The 25,188-nt window shown below is 47.0% G+C and overlaps 1 protein-coding gene across 1 annotated transcript in view; it reads left to right on the top strand.

Annotated features, from left to right (window-relative positions):
• Positions 1 to 24,568, top strand: part of LOC121860510 — a 29,497-nt gene extending 4,929 nt beyond the window's left edge. Inside the window, exon 2 of the mRNA XM_042357671.1 lies at positions 24,394 to 24,568. Coding sequence (XP_042213605.1) covers positions 24,394 to 24,541 — 148 coding nt within the window. The 3' untranslated portion in view covers positions 24,542 to 24,568. The remainder of the gene's footprint in view (positions 1 to 24,393) is intronic.
• The last annotated feature ends 620 nt before the right edge of the window (positions 24,569 to 25,188 follow it).

Genomic DNA, 25,188 nt, shown 5'->3' with positions numbered 1-25,188 from the left:
TCGACGATGTGCTGATAAAAAAACCAACAACAAGCAACCTAAATCCGAGTGCCGAATGGGGTATCCTCGACGCTGTCGTCACAATAACCTGCAGAGACCCTCGGCCAGATCAAAAGAAAACACCAGGATTGGTTTGATGAAAATAATCAGGAAATTTACGTACTCGTGAATGGTAAACGTGCTGCCTTCATTGACTGGCAGAAGAAAGAGATGGCCCAGTGCAAGCTTTGAGATCTAAAGGACGAATGGTGGAAAAATAAAGTGTGTGATAAGCAAAAATTTGCGGGTCAACACAAGATGTGCCAATCTTTCAATTCCACTGAAGCAATGTATGGCCCAACTACTCATGGCGATGGTAATTCCCTAATTAAAGACAAAGAAGGCATCATTCGTCAGTGCCGGCAAGAGCACTACCACTCCCCGCTGAATCGAAAAACTGCTGTGGATGTCCTGACCAAGGATAAAATAATGGTAAGGACAGTTCTCCGAGCACTTGTTTTACCCACAATGCACAGCTCGCTGACGTCACTGTTGTAAACACGATTCATCAAGTGACCTCCAAGTGTATCCGCGTCTGCTCCCAGGATTAGTGTATCAACAATTATGGTAGTTTGTGCAATATACAGGTGCACCAGCAATGCTCAAATCCCAAACAGAGAGCACATTAAGTATTACATATTTCCCAGAGAAAAGAAAACTTTTGATAAATGGATAAATGCCTGCAAGCGCTGTGATAAATTAAACACCACATTTGCCCATGTGTGCTCTCTCCACTTCAAAGAAAGTGATTACATATTTTAGTACAGAGTAAAAAGGTGCAGTTAAAAATGTCACCAAGAAAAAGTAGACCACTGCATCCATGAGCTGTACCAACCCTACAACTTGCAACGGCATAATCAGATGTATTGTATTATAAATGTTCAAGCATTCTACTGTAGTCCTTGCTATATAAGATTAGCAAATATGATGTCATGTCTGATTCGTACTACTAGGCGAGCCGAGAACTTGTTTGAAGAGAGTTCACTATTTCTTTTGAATCACCTTAATTTTGGGATGTCTGTCGATTTCCAGGTATCTACAGGAAGGTGAGACATTCTTCTTGCTATATGTAGGCAAAAATAAGTGAACACATTGTTACGACCCCTCTTTCGCCACTTACCCAGCTTCCACGGCTTGTTACCAGCGGCCAAGGTCGTATGTACAGAAGCATTAGATATATCACAAGTGTCATCAAATTACCACTGACTGTCCCACCAGACTCCAGTAATTTCCCGACGATAGGTATCAGTGTACAGACAAAACAACAGGTCACAGAAACACACTTGTGAACTGTAGTCTGCCTTAATTGTCACTTTCATCTTCACCAAACTGTTCACAGGGTATGTCTTCCCAGCTGGACTTCTCACTTCGAATATAAACAATCAGCACACTACCAGTGCAGCATTCATTAGTCTTTTCACTTTATATCGCTCACAACAATTCCACAATACTTGCACAACAATGATCTTCAGCTGTGTAATGAGGGTAAAGTAAGAGTACAAGTAAAGTGAGAATTTATAGTTGTAGGATGAAGTGAGGAAAGTCTGTAGCGTGGCCCATTAGTTATTTAACCGTTAATATATTGTTAGGGGAAATCTACTAAACACCATTTCTATGTACAGCCTTTTACTAGTTAAGTGAATGATGTTACTAGACAATGACTCCCGGACACAAATACGAAATGGATACACTTCCCACCATAAGTAACTCACCCTATGGATCGCTCTGACAATGACTCACGTGCGACCTGAGGGAGGCCCAGCGGCTGGGTAATGTCTGCAGGTGCTGCTGAAGAGAGTGGTGCCGGTGGGTACTGGACTCTGTCCCCTGTGGGAGACTCTGCTAGCTGGGGACTCAGTGCTAGGGAGGGAAGTCTCCCTCCTGACCTTGACTTGTGATGAGTGTGACTCCATCTGCCTCTGAGTTCTGTCTCTCCCTCTCTGTCTCATGGAAGGAGCTGCAGGTCCCTTACATTGGAGGTGTCAGGCCGGCAGATGTCGTCACTAATTAACACTAATCTGGGTGTGTCGAGACAGCTGTGTTTGATCAGGTGCGGGGTGCGGGCTGGAGGGTAGTTGCTTGAGTTAACACAGTCATGTCGCCGGTTTGTCTAATCACACAACGGTGAGAACTCTGTTTCATTGTGACCGTGACCTCTGCTGGGTCAGGTCTTAATCTCACTTTAATTACGAAGGATGGGTCAACTTACGTGGGTGTAAACCTGCGCATCCGATTTTTTTCATATGTGTTGTTGTTCTTCTCTGGGCTGTAAGCTATGGTCTGATAAACAATCACTACACCTCCCGCCAAGGCCAAAGCCTCCATACCAGAGAACTGATGACACATTTAGACAATGATCATGGTAAGATCATGTGCAGTATCTAGAATGGCCCCGGAGGCGATAATGCAACCTCACATTTTCCAAACAATAACCGCCACCTATCGGTAGGACTTCCCTCATATTTAGTGAATGTGTGTTTTTCTACTGGCTTGGTTTGATCTAACAAAACTCATTATAGCTGTCACTTGGCTTCTACTTCACACTCTGGGTAGAAACGATTGACTACCTTCACTAGGCGACACACTCCCGCTGAAAAAAAAATAATAATGGTTACCCCTCATGTAACAAGGATGGCCGGCCCAAAGCCCACCTAGGCGTGAATTTGTTTAAGATGTAGAAGCTGTCGCCAACACAACAACCACACCATAAGTTAACGAGTTGCGCGAGCTACTCGCCAACTGCACTGGCTAACCATAACTCCGGATCTCGATCCGGAAATCGATTAGCATCCAGGTTCCCAATTATTGCTGGCTAGACAGGGGCAAATGACGTAAAGAAACTTGCCCTTAGTTTCACCCTGCACGGTGATCGAACCCAGGCCCTCTCACTTGCGAGACGAACATTCTGACCATTACACTACAGGTCGCCGCTTATACACCTCATGAAACGCCCCTAGAACATCCTAGCATCACCCAGACATGCCTTGGAGGTTCAAGAACGTTCTACTCTGATCGAGGCTTACAATATGTTAGTAAATCATAACAAAAATGATGCAATATGTTCTAGATTTTTTTACATAAGTAATACATCAATATATACACGAAAATCTCCCTTAACTTGCCAAAATAACTCCTGCTTGGAATAGAAAATAATCAGAAAACCTAGTTCACAAAAATTGTAATACTAAATTATGCCCTGGCATAACACTACTCCTTCCGTAATCTTTGTGTCACAACTATTCACTATATACATAATAATCCGGAAACTTGGTAGGTCTCCTCCTCTCCCACTGCTGCCGCCGATGTCTTCAGAGTCCTCCCTTGGTGCAGCAACCTCAGTAGCATCCTCAGAGTGGTCCCCCTCTCCTGTCACATCCAATTCCACTAAGAGGGAACAGTGCTCCTCTTCCTGGTCCATGGTCTGGTTCCCTGGATCAGTACGCCCTGAGTTCTTCCAGGATCTGCGGTCTGGTCCTCGTCGGTGGTAGGTGACTGCTCCTCAGAGACTTCCAGGTGTACTGCCCTGGCCCATGATACTGCCACAGACGATTGACGTGGACTACCTTCGGTTGAACCTTCCTCCCCTGATCTGGTAGGTCACATCTGAAAGGCGTTCCACTACAGTGTATGGTCCTTTCCGTGTACTCTACAACTTAGGTGACTGACCCATATTCCGCAGAAGGTTATACAGCCAAACCTTATCAGTTATCACCGCCCTTGTAACAGACCTGGCTTGCTGTGACATCATCGTTGCACTTCATCACTTCACCCAAGAACTCCAGAGCTCCCCAAACTTGTTGGAGGACCTCTGTCAACCTTTCTTGGAGGCTTTTGACGTAACTAATGGTTTCTTCAGGAAGTTCTTCATCAGGTGTTCTTCCTGTCAGCATGTCCACTGGCAGCCGAAGTTCGTGACCCAGCATCAGCTTTGCCGGTGTGTATCCAGTTGACTCGTGGGCAGCTGACCGATATGCCATCAGCAGAGCAGGCAGCTTCTGGTCCCATTCTGTCCGCCCTCAACACAGTACTTGGCCAGTTCTTGTCCCATGGTCCAATTAAACTTTTCCACCATCCCGCCTGACAGTGGCCGAAGTGGATTTGTCCTAGTCTTCCTGCGGACGGACGGTGGGCCACAGTTCACCAGCCGGGACTTCACAGGATTCCTGGAGCGTTGGGGAGTCCGCCACATCGTGTCAACACCCCACTACCCATAGTCAAACGGCCATGCTGAGGCTGCGGTCAAGACAGTCAAGCACCTCATCCTCAAGGTGGCCCCTTCAGGCAACATAGACTGTGAGGCGTTTGACAAAGGACTCCTGGAGTTACGTAATACTCCCACCCACACAGGACGCTCCCCTGCCCAGATCCTGTATGGTCACCCTCTCCGCTCTTGCGTTCCTGCACACGCCAAGGCCTTTGCGAAGGAGTGGCAGACCAGAGCCGAGAGCTGCGACCGCCGCGCCGCTACACGTGCCCAGGACGCCAAGGCTCGGTATGACGACCGTGCCCGCCCTCTTCAGCCGCTGGAGATTGGTGCCCTTGTCCGCATCCAGGACCCGACGACGACACGTTGGGACAAGGTGGGCATAGTGATGGGCGTCGGCCGGTCGCGGGACTACAAGGTCAGGATGCCGAGCGGCCGTGTCTGGTGGAGGAACCGCCGCTTCCTCCGGCCAGTCCCACCCCCTGCTGCTGGCCCCCTGACCGAGGACGAGTCCCCTACACCTCACGAGGATCCGCCCCACAGTGCACCTCGACGCTCGGAGCGACTTAGGACTAAGAAGTCCGCTCAAGACAAAGACTATGAGCGTGAGGGGGGAGGGAGATGTAGGTTATGTATCTAAGCTACTGTGCCGAGTAGCAACCTTGTAAATAAGCTACTGTGCCGAGTAGCATTTATATATGTAATTACGTGGCAACACTGCACGTGTTATGTGGCAACATTGCCCCGAGGCTGCCATATGGCAAGGCAGTCTCAGTCTGACTCTGTGGGCCGTGCATGGCACACGCTAGTCACCACTTGTATTTCTCCTATCCGTTAATAAATGGACTTCAGTGTTACCCGGTGTTTCCCTACCCATCACTGCCTTCTTCAGGGAACACTTGGAACCTTCAATGGGGCTCTGATGAGATGAATAGTTTCCCCGTCTTAGTGGGCTGTTCTCTTTTACCTTTCTTGGAATTCTGTGGGCAATTAGTTTGGAAATGTCCATCTTCCCCACACGTCCAACATCCTCTCTTCTCCGTGTTCTTTTCTACATTGCTTCTCTCTCGCTTCCGTTTCCGCTTGTAATAATCCTCCTGTTTGGTGTATTATTACAATTTTATCACAATACAATCAGGTTCCTTTAACTCTCTCTGTCTCTTGTACTTGACCCTTTCGTGCTTTAAACCCAGAGCTTAGACTCAGTCCTGAAGCTTGGTAAACTTGACCTCACGTAAGATTCAAACTCCAGGGCTCTAGCCAAAGCTCCCTGTAGAGTTGCCGGTTGGGATGGGCTCGCCTGAATCTTGAGCTGCATGCTGCCCTAGGCGTCCACAAACTGATCCCTCAACTACACGGCTAACAGATCAGGTGATGCTCCAGGGTACGCCCTATGAGCCATACTTTCCAGGTCTTGAGCCAGCTGTTGCAGTGTTTCACCTCGATTATGGGTACGAGTACGGAATCTGGCCCTGTAAACCTCATTCTGGTGCTTGGTTCCATACCTTCGTTCCAGTACCTTTACCAGTGACATGTAACTGCTTCGCTCTGCTCTTGTCAACTGGCTGAGAACCTCCATAGCCGCGCCCTTTGCCATCGAATTCCTGTGGTTTCTTCTTCATTGGCTCTCTTGGATAGTTCATCACTTCACTTGACGTAACTCGGGGTCTGAACTCAGGCGTTCTGTAATTGAACTCAACACTTCCTTTTTCTACACGCTCAACGTATTTTTCATCATTTTCAACACTATTCACTCCACTCGGGGCGTGCACAAACGATGTTTCACGCACACCATCACAATTATAGGGGTCACTAGATCTTGCTGACACCTTGCTGTTAGACAATTCTCCAGCACTTCCATCCTGCTACTGATTTTCTTCAGCTCACTGTTCACCACTGTTAGCTCCTCTCGTGACCTCATCACTCACTTTTTGTTTGTGCTGTTTCATTTGTTCTCCCACTTCAACTTGCACCTCATGCAACACGTCATCCTACCTCTTATACATCACTTGCAAAGCCTCATCCAGTTCATGAATTTTCTTGTCGATTTTTTCCTGCAGCTGCTGCAGTTGTTGCTTCTGTTCTTCTCTACATTTTCACCCCCCAGGCCCCGATGTGGGTCAGTGACCTGTGCCCGGGTGGGCTAATCCTGTAAAAAAAAGAAAAAAAAAAAATCACCAAACTGTTCACAGGGTATGTCTTCCCAGCTGGACTTCTCACTTCGAATATAAACAATCAGCACACTACCAGTGCAGCATTCATTAGTCTTTTCACTTTATATCGCTCACAACAATTCCACAATACTTGCACAACAATGATCTTCATCTGTCACTACGCTTCTGCTTCATGATCTGGTCAGAAACGATCAACTATTTTCACTAGGCTGCACGCTGCCCTTGGGAGCGGTGAATACGCAATGCACAAGACTCTATGCATTACGCATCACGCAATACATACTGTAGTGTATACATGTAATCACTCCAACTTTGTTTTCAAGGATTTTACCTATACGCCTCACACAATATGCATTGCACACTACGTGCACATGGGATCTTTGCATTGCTAATAAGTTCAAAATTCAGTTGATTCGTCCATGTCATCAGCGAAATGCACGGGAACCCCCCCCCCCGTGTCTCTTAGTAATATTTTTTTTTTTGCTATATCACTTATTTTTTGAAGGACTGTGAGAACGTAAGACATTCATTTTGTTATACCTGACCACCGAAAAGCCTTAGCCTTAGGAGTATTCTCAAATGTGAAACAATCAGACGTCAACCAAGGCAAGGCCATCATCTTCTGTGACTGCCGCCAACTCACCAGATAACGTGTGACCCGAGCAAGACGTCATTGAACAGGGCGGCGATGAAGTTTATGACCTACCAGCGGTCTGTCCTTACTGTTTATAGTCCTTGGTCCTCACTAGCCAGCAGGTCCCACAGCATCCAGAGCTGACCCACCTCGACTATCGTCTATCCCGTGATGAGGCAGCTACTGCCATCAAGCAGATGAAAAGTAACAAAGCCATAAGGTCTGATGGAATCCAAGCCGCGATGTATAAAGCAGGAGGACCTCTACTTACCAGCCGTCTCCACTCTCTCCTGGAGAATGTGTGGGAGAAGGGGGAAATCACCCAAGATCTTAAAAACGCCTCCATCGTCAATATTTATAAGAACAAGGGAGACCGGTCAGACTGTGGCAACTACCGTGGGATCTCGCTGCTGTCCGTAGCTGGCAAGATTATCACCCGAGTCCTCCTAAACCGACTTCTTCCTGAGGCGGAAAAATTCCTCCCAGAATCTCATTGTGGCTTTAGACCATCACGTGGCACCACTGACATAATCTTTGCTGCCCGCCAGATAAAGGAAAGGTGCAGAAAACAGCGTTGTAACTTGGAAATGGTCTTCATCGACCTTACTAAGGCCTTCGATCTCGGTCAACAGGGAAGCCCCCTGGCGGACCCTCAGTCGTTTGGGCTGCCCACCAAACTTCATCGCCTTTGTGAGGCAACTCCACGATGCCATGAGCGGCAGTGTCCTGTACAATGGCACGCAATCTGAGTTCTTCCCCATGCAAATGGGGGTAAACCAAGGATGTGTACTGGCACCAACTATCTTTTCCGTTTTTTAGGGGGCTGCCTTCCTTACTCGTGCTGGTGCTACACTACTCCGTACCTGTGTCTTCAGCTGTAGGGAGCTGAAATTATCTACAAAGTTGCACGTATATCGAGCAGTGGTCCTCCCCACCCTGCTATATGGCAACGAGACATGGGTCACATACAGGAGGCACCTCAAGGCACTTGAAAACTTTCACCAACGTAGTCTACGTTCCATCCATCGAGTTCGCCGGGAAGACAAGAGAACAAATGCCAGTATTCTCGCTAATCCCAACTGTAGGGGCATCGAGGCTACCATTATCCATGAACAACTACCCTGGACTGGCCATGTTACCCGCATGGACGACAGTAGATTGTTGAAGCAGCTAATTTACAGTCACCGAACGAATAGTAAATGTAGCGCTGGCGGGCAACTGAAAAGGTATAAGGATAGTCTTAAGACAAACCTGAAGAAGTGGCAAATCGACCCCCTCACCTGGGAGACGATTACTCCTCACCGTAACGCTTGGAGGAGCACCACACGGGTGTCAATACTTTCGAGCTAACCCGACTGCATGCCGAGGCAGACAAGCCCCAACGCCGGAAAGTCGCTGCCGCCGCCCCTCCCCAATAGATGTAGTCCCCCACATGTGCAACATCTGTGGACGACCCTGCCGGTCCCGTATCGGTCTCTCGACCTCAGAGCTCCAACGAAGGTGACATCCCTAATAGCTCATATCATTGTATCATAGCTGGATGATCGTCATACTCGATTCCGAGTGACAGCAATGTAGTAGTAGTAGTGTGTGTGTGTGTGTGTGTGTGTGTGTGTGTGGCCACGAAGATAATCTGGGTGGAACATCAGAGGCTGCTGGGGAGAAATTACTGTATCCAGGAGGAGCCAAGTTTTACAGACAAGATTACCAGAGATTAAGAAACTGAGCGCGTGACCCTGTTATTACAGCACCCCCCTCTCCACCTCCCTACCTCCATCCTCCCTTCACTTCTCCTCCCTTTACCTCCTTCCGCTCTTCTCGACCTCCCTCCTCCACCTACTTAGTCCTCCCTCCATCTTCCTCCCTCACTCGCCACCCCCCTCCTTTCCTCTCCACCTCCCTCTTTTTCCACTTCCTTGTATAACAAATAATGGTCATTTGTTCCTTTATTTTCTACTTTTTATTTCTTTTTTTCTCTTAGTAATTTTCTTTAATTATTTCTCTCACAGTCTGTCTACTTAGTTAGAGAGAGGGAGGAGCACGAGGTGGAGTGTGAGGGTGGAGAAGTGTGAGGTGAGGGTGGAGAAGTGTGAGGGTGGAGAAGTGTGAGGGAAGCGAAGGAGGTGAGGGGGGGGGTGTCTGTGGTCAGTTCCCCATGAGCGAGTCAGCCTAGTAACCGGGTGTAGTGAATGAAGGGAAACAAAGAGAGGGAGATGATAAGTGGAGGGACTAACACAGACACTATTATGTGATAGTTGTGTTGCTAGTCATGACTCACTGTATCACTACCACACACAGACATTTATGGTGATATTCTGCTCAATACAAAGGGGAGGGAATTAATGCCACTTCTTAACGGTTACTGTATTTATTTACGTACTTAAGATTGACAATTACACTTCACAAACAACCTACACTCCTAGCTATCTTCGTGTAGAGGGAGTTTACCTCAGGGTACACTTGCTTATACAGTACATCTCGCCATGTTAAATCCGCTGACCCCGCGCTCACACAGGCTTATACAGACTCCTTGATTTGAACATCAGCGCTGGGTACGTGACGCTAAGTTTCAGCCAATCAGCTTGCTGTGTCAATGACGTCAAACTTATAGGTCACCATGATTGGCTAAGGCCCACAGGCACTCAGGGCACTTATAGCTTGAGCGGGAACGCTACGTGAGGTTATGCCACGAACCTGAATTTATATTTAATTCTCAAAAACATGACATTATTACGGTGTTGCTTCCAGTTCCCCCCACTTTCATCCTCCACCTCCATTCCTGAACCTTCTCCTCCATCCTCCACTTCCTCCTCCCTCCTCCTTCCTCCTTCACCTGCCTCCTCCATTAACCTTCATCCCCCGCCTCTCTCTTCCACCTCCTTCCCTACAGCTCCCTCTACCTCCATCTCCTTCCTCCACCACCTCCTCCTCCCTCCCCCTCCCTCCCTCTTCCTCCATTTCTTCCCTACTCCCTTCTCCACCTCCCTTTTCTTTCAACATCTCGATTCCCTCCTCCACCCCCTTCTCCTGCTGGTGCTCGTGTTGTTGTTGTTCATTTTGCTGCAGTCGTTGTTTGTCGTCACTGCTGCATCATGTCTCTACCACTACCAGGCGTCTTAAGATAATTTTAGCTTTAACCTAAACTTCACAAGATACTTTTAGCATTTGGATATTTTATTTCGCTTTAACCATAACACCCTAAGATAGTTTTAGCATTAACCACAGCAGGTTAAGATAGTTTTAGCTTTAGCCACAACATATTACGGTAGTTCTAGCTTTAACCACTGCCAGACATCGTAACATATGTTTAACATTAACCACAGCAGGTTAAGATAGTTTCAGCGGTTCTAGGACAACTCCCCACCCCACCTGCCTCTCCCCGCGACTCACCCTCCCCCGACACTCCACCCCACCTGACACTCCCACCCCTGCCCCCGGACACCACCCACCTGCCCCGACCCCACCCCCTGCCCCCGACACTCCCACCCCCCCGACACCCACCCCTCCCCGACCTCCCCACCCCCCGACCTCCCCCACCCCCCCCTGCCCCCCTCACCCCCTGCCCCCACCTGACACTCCCCCCCACCTCCCCCCGGACAACTACCCTCCATTGCCAGTGACTCTGCCCTGACATTTACTGTTTTTCATAGGGAAAACAATGAGTTTACCAATAACTGACATTAAACATGGGACGAACTGAATACATATGAAAAACAACACTAGAATTGATGTTTTATTTTTATGCATAATAGTTATTATATACATAAAATGCACCAATAACACAACCAAATATTTTAGCACTGCAACTCTGGAAGGAAACTAAAATTAGTAAAACACTGATAAAAAATTGTGGATGAATGGAAAAAATGTGGATGATTCTTAATTAATATTTAAAAAGTCACTGACATCTATGTCACACTAAAATTGCAAGTTGTGGGTTATTGCCATTAAACAATACAACACTTGGCGGCTGTTGGAGTCTTGTACGACACCTGCAATTCTGACTGTCGAATCTTGACAAATATTTCGGCTTGCTGGGTGGTGCTGTCTCTCCCTGGTGGTAGTGCTGTCCTCTCCACAGTGGTGGTGCTGTCTCTCTAGTGGTGAGTACTTTGTCTCTCTGGTGGTGGTGCTGCCTACTCCTGGTGGTGGTGCTGTCTCTCCTGGTGAGTGGTGGCCTCTCTGGTGGTAGTGTTGGCTCTCCCTGTTGGAAATAGTGCTGGCTCTCCTGGTGAGGTAGTGCTGTCTCTCCACTAATTGGTGGTGCTGTCTCTTCTCCTGATGGTGTGGTGCTGGTTCTCCTGGTGGTAGTGCTGCTTCTCCTGGTGAGGTGATTACTTTGGCTCTCTGGTGGTGAGGTGCTGTCCCTCCTGAGTGAAAGTGGTGCTGTCTCTCCTGGTGGTGTGCTGTCTCTCCTGGTGGTAGTGCTTTGTCTCTTCTGGTGAGGCTAGTGCTGTCTCCAAGTGGTGCTGTCTCTCCTGGTGGTAGTGCTGGCTCTCCTGGTGGTGTGCTGTCTCTCCCCTGGTGGTGAGGTGTGCTTGTGTCTCTCCTGGTGGTGGTGCTTTATCCTGGTGGTGTGCTGTCTCTCCTGAGTGGTGGTGCTGTCTCTCCTGGTGGTGGTGCTGGCTCTCCTGGTGGTGTAGTGCTGTCTCTCCTGGTGGTAGTGCTGCTTCTCCCTGATGGTAGTGCTGTATCTCCTGAAGTGGTAGTGCTGTCTCTCCTGGTGGTGGTGCTGGCTCTCCTGGTGGTGGTGCTGACTCTCCTGGTGGTAGTGCTGGCTCTCCTGTGGTGGTGGTGCTGGCTCTCTCCTGAGTGGTGGTGCTGGCTCTCCTAGTGAGTGGTGCTGGCTCTCCTGGTGGTGGTGCTGGCTCTCCTGGTGAGGTGCTGACTCTCTGGTGGTGGTGCTGTCTCTCCTGGTGGTGGTGCTGGCCTCTCCTGGTGTGAGTGTGCTGTGGCAGCTCTCCTGGTGGTGGTGCTGACTCTCCTGGTGGTGGTGCTGTCTCTCCGGGTGGTGGTGCTGTCTCTCCTGGTGGTGGTGCTGTCTCTCCTGGTGGTGGTGCTGTGGCTCTCTGGTGGTAGTGCTGGCTCTCCTGGTGGTGGTGCTGTCTCTCCTGTTGGTGATGCTGGCTCTCCTGGTGGTGGTGCTGGCTCTCTGGTGGTGGTGGTGGCTCTCCTGGTGGTGGTGCTGTCTCTCTGGTGTGGTGGTGCTGTCTCTCCTGGTGGTGTGCTGTCTCTCCTGGTGTGGTAGTGCTGGCTCTCCTGGTGTGGTGGTGCTGACTCTCCTGGTGGTGAGGTGCCAGCTCTCTGGTGGTGGGTGCTGGCTCCTCCTGGTGAGTGGTGCTGGCTCTCCTGGTGGTGGTGCTTTGGCTCTCCTGGTGGTGGTGCTGGCTCTCCTGGTGGTGCTGACTCTCTGGTGGTGGTACTGTCTCTCCTGGTGGTGGTGCTGGCTCTCCTGGTGGTGGTGCTGGCTCTCCTGGTGGTGGTGCTGACTCTCTGGTGGTGGTGCTGTCTCTCCTGGTGGTGGTGCTGTCACTGCTACCAGGTGGTGAGTGCTGCAACCTCTCCTGGTGTGCTGTTCTCCTGGGGTGGTAGTGCTTCCAGCTCTCCTGGTGGTGGTGCTGTCTCCTGGTGAGTGGCAGTGCTGGCTCTCCTGGGTGCGGTGGTGCTGGCTCTCCTGGTGGTAGTGGTGGCTCTCCCTGGTGGTGAGGTGCTGGTTCTCTGGTGGTGAGGGTGCTGGTTCTCCTGGTGGGTAGTGCTGTCTCTCCTGGTGGTGGTGCTGGTTCTCCTGGTGGGTAGTGCTGGCTCTCCTGGTGGGGAGTGCTGGCTCTCTCTTGAGGTGAGTGGTGCTGGCTCTCCTGGTGGTGATGCTGGCTCTCATGGTGGTGTGCTGGCTCTCCTGGTGGTGGTGCTGACTCTCCTGGTGGTGGTGCTGGCTCTCCTGGTGGTGTGCTGGCTCTCCTGGTGGTGGTGCTGACTCTCCTGAGTGGTGATTGCTGGCTCTCACAGTGTGGGTAGTGCTGGCTCTCCTGGTGGTGATCTTTGGCTCTCCTGGTGAGTAGTGCTGGCTCTCTGGTGGTGGTGCTGACTCTCCTGGTGGTGGTGCTGGCTCTCCTGGTGGTGGTGCTGGTTCTCCTGGTCGCTCTCCTGGTGGTGGTGCTGGCTCTCCTGGTGGTGGTGCTAGCTGGCTCTCCTGGTGGTGGTGCTGGCTCCTGAGTGCAGGTAGTGCTGGCTCTCCTGGTGGTGCTGGCTCTCCTGGTGGTGGTGCTGTCTCTCTCCTGGTGGTGGTGGTGGCTCTCCTGAGGTGGTGGTGCTGGCTCTCCTGGTGGTGGTGCTGAAGCTCTCTCCTGGTGGTAGTGCTGGCTCTCCTGGTGGTGATTGCTGGCTCTCCTGAGTGGTGGTGCTGGCTCTCCTGGTGGGTGGTGCTGACTCTCCTGGTGGTGGTGCTGGCTCTCTGGTGAGGTGGTGTCTCTGTCTCTCCTGGTGGTGGTGCACAGGCTCTCTCTGGTGGTGAAGTGCTGGGCTCTCCTGGTGGTGAGTGCTGGCTCTCCTGGTGGTGGTGCTGCTTGGCTCTCTGGTGGTGGTGCTGTCTCTCCTGGTGGTGGTGGTGGCTCTCCTGGTGGTGGTGCTGGCTCGCCTGGTGGTAGTGCTGGCTCTCCTGGTGGTAGTGCTGTCTCTCCTGGTGGTGGTGCTGTGGCTCTCCTGGTGGTGGTGCTGGCTCTCCTGGTAGTGTGCTGGCTCTCCTGGTGGTGGTGCTGGCTCTCCTGGTGGTGATGCTGGCTCCTCCTGGGTAGTGAGTGCTGGCTCTTCTGGTGGTAATGCTTTAGCTCCTGAGGTAGTGGTGCTGTCTCTCCTGGTGAGTGGTGCTGGCTCTCCTGGTGAGTGCTGGCTCTCCTGGTGGTGGTGCTGGCTGCATGTGGTGGTGGTGCTGGCTCTCCTGGTGGTGAAAGTGCTGTGCTCTCTCCTGGTGGTGGTGCTGGCTCTCCTGGTGGTGATGTAGCTCTCTGGTGGTGAGTGCCTGACTCTCCTGGTGGTAGTGCTGACTCTCCTGGTGATAGTGTCTGACTCCTGGTGGTGAGTAGCTCTCCTGGTGGTGGTGCTGTATCCCTCCTGGTGGTGGTGCAGCTCTCCTGGTGGTGGTGCTGGCTTTCTCCTGGTGGGTAGTGCTGACTCTCCTGGTGGTGGTGCTGGCTCTCCCTGGTGATGAGTGTCTGTCTCCCTGGTGATGGTGTCTGGCTCCCTGGTGGTGGTGCTGGCTCTCCTGGTGGTAGTGCTGTCTCTCCTGGTGATGGTGTCTGTGGCTCCCTGAGTGGTAGGGGTGCTGACTCTCCTGAGGTGGTAGTGCTGAGTCGTGTCTCCTGGTGGTGTGCTGGTCTCTCCGGCGGGGGTGTTGGCCATCGACTGCTGCTTCAACACTTCATGAAACTTCCAGATATTTGGATGGAATGAAGTAACGTTTGCCTGCACCTGGTGATGTCATCCTTCCAAGAAGTTGTTGGTGCGAGGTAAATTTTCGGTTATACGATCATACATATTCCACATGCTGACAGGGAAACGAGCTCGCCTGTTATGTCCACGTTGGCTGCCAATCTATGTATCTTCTAAGTACTCTATGAGGATCAGCTTCAAAACAGTGTCTCAAATGCGTCAACCACTTCATCACTACTCAGTTAGTTCCATGTTTTATGACAGTTATTGGTAACCCATTCTTTGCTCTGCGAAAAACAGTAAATATCGGTACAGATTCACTGGCAGTTGTTCGGGCAATTGTCCTGATACCATTTTTAGCTTTTACCACAACGTCTGTAGATAGTTTTAACAATAACCTCTACCAGACATCTTAGATTGTTTTAACATTAACCACTACCGATATCTTAAGATAATTTTAATATTAACAACACCATCTTAAGATAGTTTTATAACTTCAACCACTGCCAGACATTTTAGCTGTCACCAACGTCTCCTCGGTGTACTAGCCTGAGCGGAAATGCCTTAAAAATAGCTGACCCGCGGGAAAAAGCTGTTCAGTAGGAGTTATGAATGCCATAACCATAAAAGTTACGCATGCGCAGAAGAGTCTTATGAGAAGCCGCAAATAGCAGTATCCCTGACGAGGCCGTGAATATGCCGCCGTCTTCCTCAAAGGTGAACATAAAGTAAACCAAGACGGTTAGTCTCAGTAAACTTTTTAAAGATATATTTGTCGTAGTTTGAAGTTCATATCAGAATGTATGTTCACTTAATAATAAAAATAATAATAATAATATAATAATAATACAACTCGGCCATTGTTGTTAACATAAAGGTTCTGAAGTGAAGGAACTGACCCACCACACCACCACCTGCACTGTGTAGTTTCACAATCAATGTTTCACCATTTTATTGTGAAATAAAACGATAAAAAACTACCACTACTAACATAGAAAACATTTTATACTTATGTTGGGGCATGTGGGAAAGAGTATACCGGCACGGTGTAGGTACAGTGTATACCTGCACGGTCTAGGGTACACTGTATACCTGCACGGTCCAGGGCACACTGTATACCTGCACTGTCTAGGTACACTGTATACCTGCACGGTCTAGGGTACACTGTATACCGGCACGGTGTAGGTACACTGTATACCTGCACGGTCTAGGGTACACTGTATACCTGCACGGTCTAGGCACACTGTATACTGCGTGTAGGTACACTGTGTATACCTGCACGGTTCAGGGTCACTTATACCTGCAGTGTAAGTACACTGTATACCTGCACTATTCAGGTACACTGTATACCTGCACGGTTTAGGTACACTGTATACCTGCACGGTCTAGGTACACACGGTATACCTGCAAGGTCTAGGCACACTGTATACCTGACGGTCTGGGTAGTACACTGTATACCTGCACGGTTCGGTAGTACACTGTATACCTGCACGGTCTAGGTACACTGTATACCTGCACTGTGTAAGTACACTGTATACCTGCACGGTCTAGGTAGTACACTGGTATACCTGCACTATTCAGGTACACTGTATACCTGCACGGTCTAGGCACACTGTATACCGCACGGTTCAGGTACACTGTATACCTGCACGGTCTAGGTAGTACACTGTATAACCTGCACGGTTCAGGGCACACTGTATACCTGCACGGTCTAGGTACACTGTATACCTGCACGGTTCAGGTAGTACACTGTATACCTGCACTATCTAGGTACACTGTATACCCGCACGGTCTAGGTAGTACACCGTATAACCTGCACGGCTCAGGGACACTGTATAACCTGGCACGGTCTAGGTACACTGTATACCTGCACCGTTCAGGTAGTACACTGTATACCTGCACTATCTAGGCGTACACTGTATACCTGCACGGTCTAGGTAGTACACTGTATAACCTGCACGGTTCAGGTACACTGTATACCTGCACGGTCTAGGTACACTGTATACCTGCACTGTCTAGTACACTGTATACCTGAACGGTCTAGGTAGTACACACGTATAACCTTGACGGTCTAGGCATAATTGTATACCTGCACGGTCTAGGTTACACCGTATACCTGCACGGTCTAGGTAGTACACTGTATAACCTGCACGGTCTAGGTACACTGTATACCTGCACGGTCTAGGTAGTCACTGTTACCCGCACTATCTAGGTACACTGTATACCTGCACGGTCTAGGTACACTGTATACCTGCACGGTCTGGGTAGTACACTGTATAACCTGCACGGTCTAGGGGTACACTGTATACCTGCAGGTTCAGGGGTAGTACACTGTATAACCTGCACGGTCTAGGTACACTGTATACCTGCAGGTCTGGGTACACTGTATACCCACGGTCCAGTAGTACACTGTATAACCTGCACGGTCTAGGGTACACTGTATACCTGCAGGTTCAGGTAGTACACTGTATACCTGCACTATCTAGGTACACTGTATACCTGCACGGTCTAGTAGTACACTGTATAACCTGCAGGTCGGGACGTATACCGCACGGTCGTAGTGTTCTGCACTATTCTGGGTACACCGTATACCTGCACGGTCTAGGAATATTGTATACCTGCACGGTTTAGGTAGTACACCGTATAACCTGCACGGTTCAGGCACACTGTATACCTGCACGGTCTAGGTAGTACACTGTATAACCTGCACGGTCTAGGTACACTGTATACCTGCACGGTCTAGGTAGTACACTGTATAACCTGCACGGTCTAGGTAGTACACTGTATAACCTGCACGGTTGTAAAGGCCTGGGACTCAGGGATATAAATTCCTTACCAGGCTAATCAGGATCTTAATAAAGAGAAGTCAAGGACCATGGTTTTCCGAGGAATAACAAACAACCGTTAGAGATTGACATCTCTTTACTATAAAAATATAACACAAAACTCTGACACCACTCAACAAACATCAAATAATTACGGGAGTCAAACAATTAAATTAAGTCAACAGTTAATGGAGTCAAACAATTAATGGAAGCAAACACTTAAAGGAGCAAACAAATAAGGAGTCAGCAACTGATAGAATCAAACAATGAACAGATATTTCTGCAGTGGCCCTGGGGAAGGTTCTGGAATCATCATCATCATCATCATCATCATCATCATCATCATCATTACTATTATTATTATTATTATTATTATTATTATTATTATTATTATTGGTTTGGCATGTATATAGACACTGCAGTAGACCTACAGTCATGAAGGTATACAACAATAATAAACAGTATGGTAATCGCCAGGACACCATACATAGCCATCAAATGTTTATTTCCAGTAAGTTCCCTTAACACAATGTTGTTCCTTTCTCTCATGGTAGTGTCCATGGTATATGTGTGTGTATTTGTATTGGCAATTAAACTTTCTTATTACCTTGTGCTTGTTTTCTCTGCATCCGAACTTGAAGTGCACATTGCCAGAGATCAGTGCACTGAACGCTTCATTTATCTCCGTTTTCTGTGCTGGGTGAAGCTGTATTACCCTATCAAGTTGTGGCCTGGGAAACTCTCCTAAAAATATCATTCAGTTTAGTTTCTCCTTGAAATAGTTTTCAAGATTTGTTTTTTGTTTTTGATTGATTATCGATAGAATGTTCGGTTAATATCCCTTCAACTCGTATAATAAATACTTCAGTGATCTTCGTTTTTACATCTTTAGTGAGTAATTTGGACTTTTAGTTTAGTATTGCCTCCAGTAGGCAGTCATCTTGGAACATTTTCTATGTTTAAATTCAGGAAAACCTCGTCTAGTATAGTTACCCCGGCGCTACAGATTCATCGATCTCCGTTTTCTGTGTCGAGCGACTCAGTATTACCCCATCAAGAAGTTTGGCCGGAGACTTTCCCTAAAAGTTTATTCAATCAAAGGATCCGTGGAAAAATATTAGATGGGAGGGAGTGGCAGCCACCGAGTTTATCGCTGGACTGCTTTTTATAGATGAGGGGAAGGGTGACAGGGAATGGGAGACACGAGGAGAAGAGAAAGAGGAACAAGTGGGTATGGAGCGTTGATGGAAGGAAAATCAAAGGAGAGAAGAACAGGAAGAGGAGGAGGAAGGAGGGGGATAGAACGATGAAGTTAAATTTTATTATCTTGCAGTAAATCGCAGTGTTAAATCCCCCCAGAGTGAAGTGAAAGGGCAGTGTGTGTCGCGGATAAACTTAGGAATCTCTCTTTCCCTTGCCTTTAATCCTCACCCTTCTCCTCCCTGTCTCTTCTTAGCTCTCTCCTGCCCTCTTCATCCCAACTATTATGATAGATAAATTAGTGGCTTATGGGTGGATGTGTGTTGCTTAGAGAATCGTTTTGTTATTGTATGTCGCGACGCTTGCTCTGAGCTGTGTGTATACCCTTGAGTATATGCTCTATTCCACGCTTCGACTCTCTCTCTCTCTCTCTCATGAATATAATTACCGCGCCATTACTCAAAAGGGGTTTCCCATGACAAGACTTTACAGACAGTAATTAAAATAATATTTTAATGGACGCACAGAGCCATTGTTGTTTGTCAAGACGAGAGTAAGTTATTTTCGTCTGTGTTTAGTTAGGGTAACATGTAGTATGTTGTTCTTCACTCATGTGGAACGTTATTAGCGTTTTTTGTAATTTGACATAAGAAAATATTATGACGACTCTTTTTATTCTTTGGTTTTGTTTTTATAGAGCATGTAAAGTGATTTTCTGTAATACTGTACAAGAAAAATTGGTTCTTTTCCGAGTGGGTTTATACGTGTCACTCAGAATATTTTTTGTCCCAGGGAGAACAACGGCTTCCTTTGCTTTAATTATAAAAAGACATGGTATGTTTAATTTTATTTTATTTATCCCAGGATGGACGGAAGATAGGATGTATTTATACCGATAAGAAAGAAATATTTATTGTTTCACACAGCTTCTTGCTGATGTATTGTAGAGGATGGAATGAGACGATTTATCTTGGGGATTATCTCTATTTTAAGTGATTTATTGCGCCCATCTCTCTCTCTCTGACCTCAAACACTCACCCCGTTGTCCTCTCCCTTCCCTATATATCTTTATCTTCTCTCTTCTCACATCCTTTACCATCTATGAGCCTCTCACGGTCTCGTTTCCATCCTCCCTTTCATCCCCACTTTCATTCCCTCCCTCCCTCCTTCTATGTCTTTTCATTCCCTCTCTACTCCCTCCTCCATGCTCCTCCTCACCATTAAACTTCCTCAGTATCCAGGTCTCTCACATACGCGTCCACCACCACCACCACCACACCTTCCCTTGCCTCCTCCACCACCACGCTTCCACTAGCACCATCCCACCACCACCAGCACCATCAACACACCTTTAGCACCATCAATCCTTTCCTCCACACGCTTGCCCCACCACCACGCCTTCACCACAACCCTCTCGTCTCCACCACCACCCACGCTCCACCACACCTCCACCACTTCTCACCACCCCACCACCTCCCACCCGCCTCCACACCCCACACACGCCTACACTTTCAGTGCAAAGGTAACACCTGCCTCCTGGTAATTAGTGTCTCCCCTGTCAGCCTCACCTGATGCCGAGTTTGTCTGTCAGTCTCTGTCAGTTGGTGCATTACATCCTGTCTCACTGTGTGTGTGTGTGTGTGTGTGTGTGTGTGTGTGTGTGTGTGTGTGTGTGTGTGTGTGTGTGTGTTGGTGTGTGTGTGTGTCCTTCAGGTCCCCTTCTGTTAATCCCCTTTACTTCATATTTTTCCTACTTTTTTTCCTTTCCTCTCTGTTACACTCTTTAAATTCTTCCCTCACATGTCTCTCTGTCTCTCTATTTCGTTTCATTTTCCTTTGAAACTCCTCACAATTTTCTCTTTTCTCTTTACAGTGAGTTTCTTTTGTGGTGTGTGTGTTCCTTCCCTCTCTCTCTCTCCTCTCTCTCTCTCTCTCTCTCTCTCTCTCAGGACTCCACCATATGCCCTTAGTGTCACCGCCGTCGTCTTCAGAACTTGGCCATCACACTAGCAACACCCAGACTCGCCTCCCGCTCCCTCTTCAGGTTTAGGACTAAGCCGTTTCAGCTTTCTCTGACCTGTTATACCTCACCTGTCACTGACCTCTCATAGGTGGAGATGCGTCCACGTTTCCTCACTTAACCTTCCGTGTCTCTTTATTAATCTTCCACGTGTCCTTACCTTTATTATCCTTCCGTGTCTCACGCTTTTATTAACCTTCCAGTCATGTCCCTTAACTTTCCATTAACCTACCTTCATTCTCCTTTATTAACCTTCCACCTTTATTAATCTTCCACGTGTCCTCACCTTTATTATCCTCGTGTCTACTTTATCAACCTTCCATGTGTCCTAGCTCTTATTAACCTTCCGTGTCCTCACCTTTATTAACCTTCCCGTGTCCTCACCTTTATTATCCTCCTACGTGTCCTCACCATTAACCTTCCACGTGTCCTCACCTTTATAACCTTCCGTGTCCTCTTTTATTAACCTTCCGTGTCCTCACCTTTATTAACCTTCCACGTGTCCTCACCTTTATTAACCTTCCACGTGTTCTCACCGTTATTAACCGTCCACGTGTCCTCACCTTTATCAACCTTCCATGTGTCCTAGCTCTTATTAACCTTCCACGTGTCCTCACCTTTATTAACCTTCGTGTCCTCCTTTATTAACCTTCCCACGTGTCCTCACTTTATTAACCGATCGTGTCCTCACCTTTATCAACCTTCCATGTGTCCTAGCTCTTATTAACCTTCACGTGTCCTCACCTTTATCAACCTTCCATGTGTCTAGCTCTTATTAACCTTCCCGTGTCCTCCTCTTTATCAACCTTCCATGTGTCCTAGCTCTTATTAACCTTCGTGTCCTCACCTTTACTTCACGTGTCCTCCCTTTATTAACCTTCCACGTGTCTTCACCACCTTTATTAATCTTCCACGTGTCCTCACCTTTATTATCCTTCCACGTGTCCTCACCTTTATCATGTGTCCTAGCTCTTATTAACCTTCCACGTGTCCTCACCTTTATTAACCTTCTCGTGTCCTCACCTTTATTATCCTTCACGTGTCCTCACCTTTATTAACCTTCGTGTCCTCACCTTTATAACCTTCCACGTGTCTCTTTATTTATTCCACGTGTCCTCACCTTATTAACCTTCCACGTGTCCTCACCTTCTTCTTCGTGTTCTCACCGTTATTAACCGTCACGTGTCCTCACTATCAACCTTCCATGTGTCCTAGCTCTTATTAACCTTCGTGTCCTCCACATTAACCTTCCGATGTTCCTCACCTTTATTAACCTTCCACGTGTCCTCACTTTATTTACCTTCCGTGTCTTCACCACCTTTATTAATCTTCACGTGTCCTCACCTTTATTATCCTTCGTGTCCTCCTTTATCAACCTTCCATGTCTAGCTCTTATTAACCTTCCACGTGTCCTCACCTTTATTAACCTTCCACGTGTCCTCACCTTTATTAACCTTCCACGTGTCCTCACCTTTATTAACCTTCCACGTGTCCTCACCTTTATTAACCTTCCACGTGTCCTCACCTTTATTAACCTTCGATGTCCTCACCTTTATTAACCTTCCACGTGTCCTCACCTTTTATTAACCTTCACGTTTTCTCACCGTTATTAACCGTCACGTGTCCTCACCTTATCAACCTTCCATGTGTCCTAGCTCTTATTAACCTTCACGTGTCTCCACATTTATACGTGTTCTCACCGTTATTAACCGTCCGTGTCCCTTTATCAACCTTCCATGTGTCTAGCTCTTATTATCCTTCCACGTGTCCTCCTTTGTCAACCTTCCATGTGTCCTAGCTCTTATTAACCGTCCATGTCCTCCCCTTTATCAACCTTCCATGTGTCCTAGCTCTTATTAACCTTCCGTGTCCTCACCTTTATTAACCTTCCACGTGTCCTCACCTTTGATATTGTGAATGAAGCTGCAGCGGCTTATTGGCCCAAACTGGGCAGTTCGTTTACGTTAACCGTGTCCTTCATATATCCGTCTAACCTATTTTGAAGCTATCCAGCGTATTCGAGTTTAATGATGATGTTTGGTAACTTGTTCCATTCATCGATCTATTCCAAACCAGTGTTTATCTATCTCGCGCCAAAATCTAAATATGTCTAATTTAAAACCATTGCTACCAGTTCGCTCCTGGTTGGATAGTAGTACCTTTGTTATATTACAAATGTTTAACCCTGACATCCATTTATACACCTCTATCACATCGCCCCTCACTCTACGTCTCTCGAGGGAGTGCAAATTAAGATGCTTTAACCTGTTTCTACTCAAGGGTCCTAATGCCCGGGATTAGTCTTGTCATTCTCCTCTGAATTCTTTCTAAGGATTCTATATCCATTCTGTAAAACAGTGACCAGAGCTGAACCGCTTACTCCAAGTGAGGTCTCACAAGCGCAAAATGTAGTTGTAGGATGACCTCGCTAGTTTTGTAACTAACACTCCTTTGTATGAACCCAAGTACTTATTAGCTTCTTTAAATACTCATTGTTGTCTTGGCTTAAGATTCCTACTTATCATTACTCTTAAATCTTTCTCACAGTCGAATTTCTCTGTAACAACGTTGTTCATCTGATATCTGGTTTCTCTGTTTACATTTCTGAGACAAAGTACTTAAACATATGTCCACGTTATATTTCATCTGCCATTTTTCAGACCATGCGAAATTTTTTAAGATCTTCCTGTAGTTTTGCGGAGTTTTCTTCGGATTTAATTACACGCCCTATTTTAGCGTCGTCAGCAAATTTACTTATATTGTTGTCTGCTCCTATATATATGTCGCGTATGTATATAGTAAATAGTAATGGTCCAAGTGCTGAGCATGGGGTACTCCACTAGTGGCGTTACCTCAATCGGATTTAGTGCCGTTAATGTTTGCTGTCTGTTTACTGTCCTGTAACTACGCCCTTAATCCATTTTAGAATACCTCCTCCAATTCGTATTAGTCTTTTGTGGGGACTCCAGTCGATATACCACATCATACTTGTGTCCATCATCCACTGATTCGGAAAACAGTCGATAAGATTGTTGTCAGATCGAACGCCCACTTGTGAAGCCATGTTGGGAATCAATGATCAACTTGTGCCTTCCAGGTGATTTCGAATAGGTTTGAAATTACTGTTTCCAGTTTGCCTACAATCGATGTTAAACTGATCGGGACGGCAGTTGCGGATAGTAATTACCTCCTTCTTGGAAAATCAGTATCACATTCACTATCCTCCAGGATTCTGGTACTACACCTGTTTTAATGACATGTTAAAAAATTGGCGGGCATACTAAGCTCTTCCTTTCCTTACTTTAATACTCCGGCAAATATCTCATTGGGACCTGGTGCCTTTAGGATTTAGTTTGTCTATTTGTTTATTAACATCGTTACTAGTCACTACTATCTCTCGCTAATCTATTTTCTTTCACTATTCTGTATACAGTCTAGTCGGTGCCTCGGGTATTATGTTGTAAATTTCGGTGGCGAAAATTTTTGAAAAATATCTGTTCTGATTATTGCTCATTTCTCCGTCGTTATCCGTTAGTTCGCCGGTATTTGACTGTATTACCTTCCACGTGTCCTCATCTTTATTAACCGTCCACGTGTCCTCATTTATCAACCGTCCACGTGTCCTCACTTTTATTAACCGTCCACGTCCTCACCTATTAACCTTCCACGTGTCCTCAATTTTATTAACCGTCCACGTGTCCTCACCTTTATTAACCGTCCACGTGTCCTCACCTTCTTTATTATTAACCGTCCACGTGTCCTCACCTTTATTAACCGTCCGTGTCCTCACTTATTAACCGTCCGTGTCTCACCTTTATTAACCGTCCACGTGTCCTCACGTTTATTAATCCTCCATGTATTCCTCTCCACAGGCTATGGGCGGAGGTATTCCACGTCATCGTCGGGGTCGGGAACGGTCAAGTGGCAGCAGGTCTCGAAGACTTAGTGCCCGTCAACATCACCTGCATCAGGACACCCCGAGTGTGTCTTCCACATCACCGCTTACAATTCACAGGTTGACAAGATCCTCGACGTCCGACTTATCCAGCCAGGTGGTGGTGTGTGTGTGTGTGTGTGTGTGTGTGTGTGTGTGTGTGTGTGTAAAATCACTGGTTCACCAGTAGGTGGTAGGCAGCTATTAAACAGGGAGTTACTACCGCCTGGGAAGATATTGGCACAATGTGTTGTCTAATGGTGGACCCTGCTGCCATAGCACCTGGTATGACCAAAGTCCAGGTTGCTGATCTGACTTTCTGCCTCATTTACACACAATCGCAGGGTCTCAATTGTTTCTCTTACTATTGACAACACAACATACATATATTGTTTATCACTATGATATTTTATTAATTTATTTATGTTCTCTATATTATTATTATTATTATTATTATTATTATTATTATTATTTTATTATTATTATTATTATTATTATTATTATTATTATTATTTATAATTTGTAGTAATAATTATTATTATTATTAATGTTTTTTCTTTTTATAATTGTTATTTATTTATATTTTTATTTATTATTATTATTATTATTATTATTATTATTATTATTATTATTATTATCATTATTATTATTATTATTATTATTATTATTATTATTATTATTATCATTATTATTATTATTATTATTATTATTATTATTATTATTATTATTATTA

The sequence above is a fragment of the Homarus americanus genome, unplaced genomic scaffold (assembly GCF_018991925.1).
Source record: "Homarus americanus isolate GMGI-L3 unplaced genomic scaffold, GMGI_Hamer_2.0 scaffold41330, whole genome shotgun sequence".
NCBI classification, from domain to species: domain Eukaryota; kingdom Metazoa; phylum Arthropoda; class Malacostraca; order Decapoda; family Nephropidae; genus Homarus; species Homarus americanus.
This window is presented reverse-complemented; position numbering and strand designations above follow the sequence as displayed.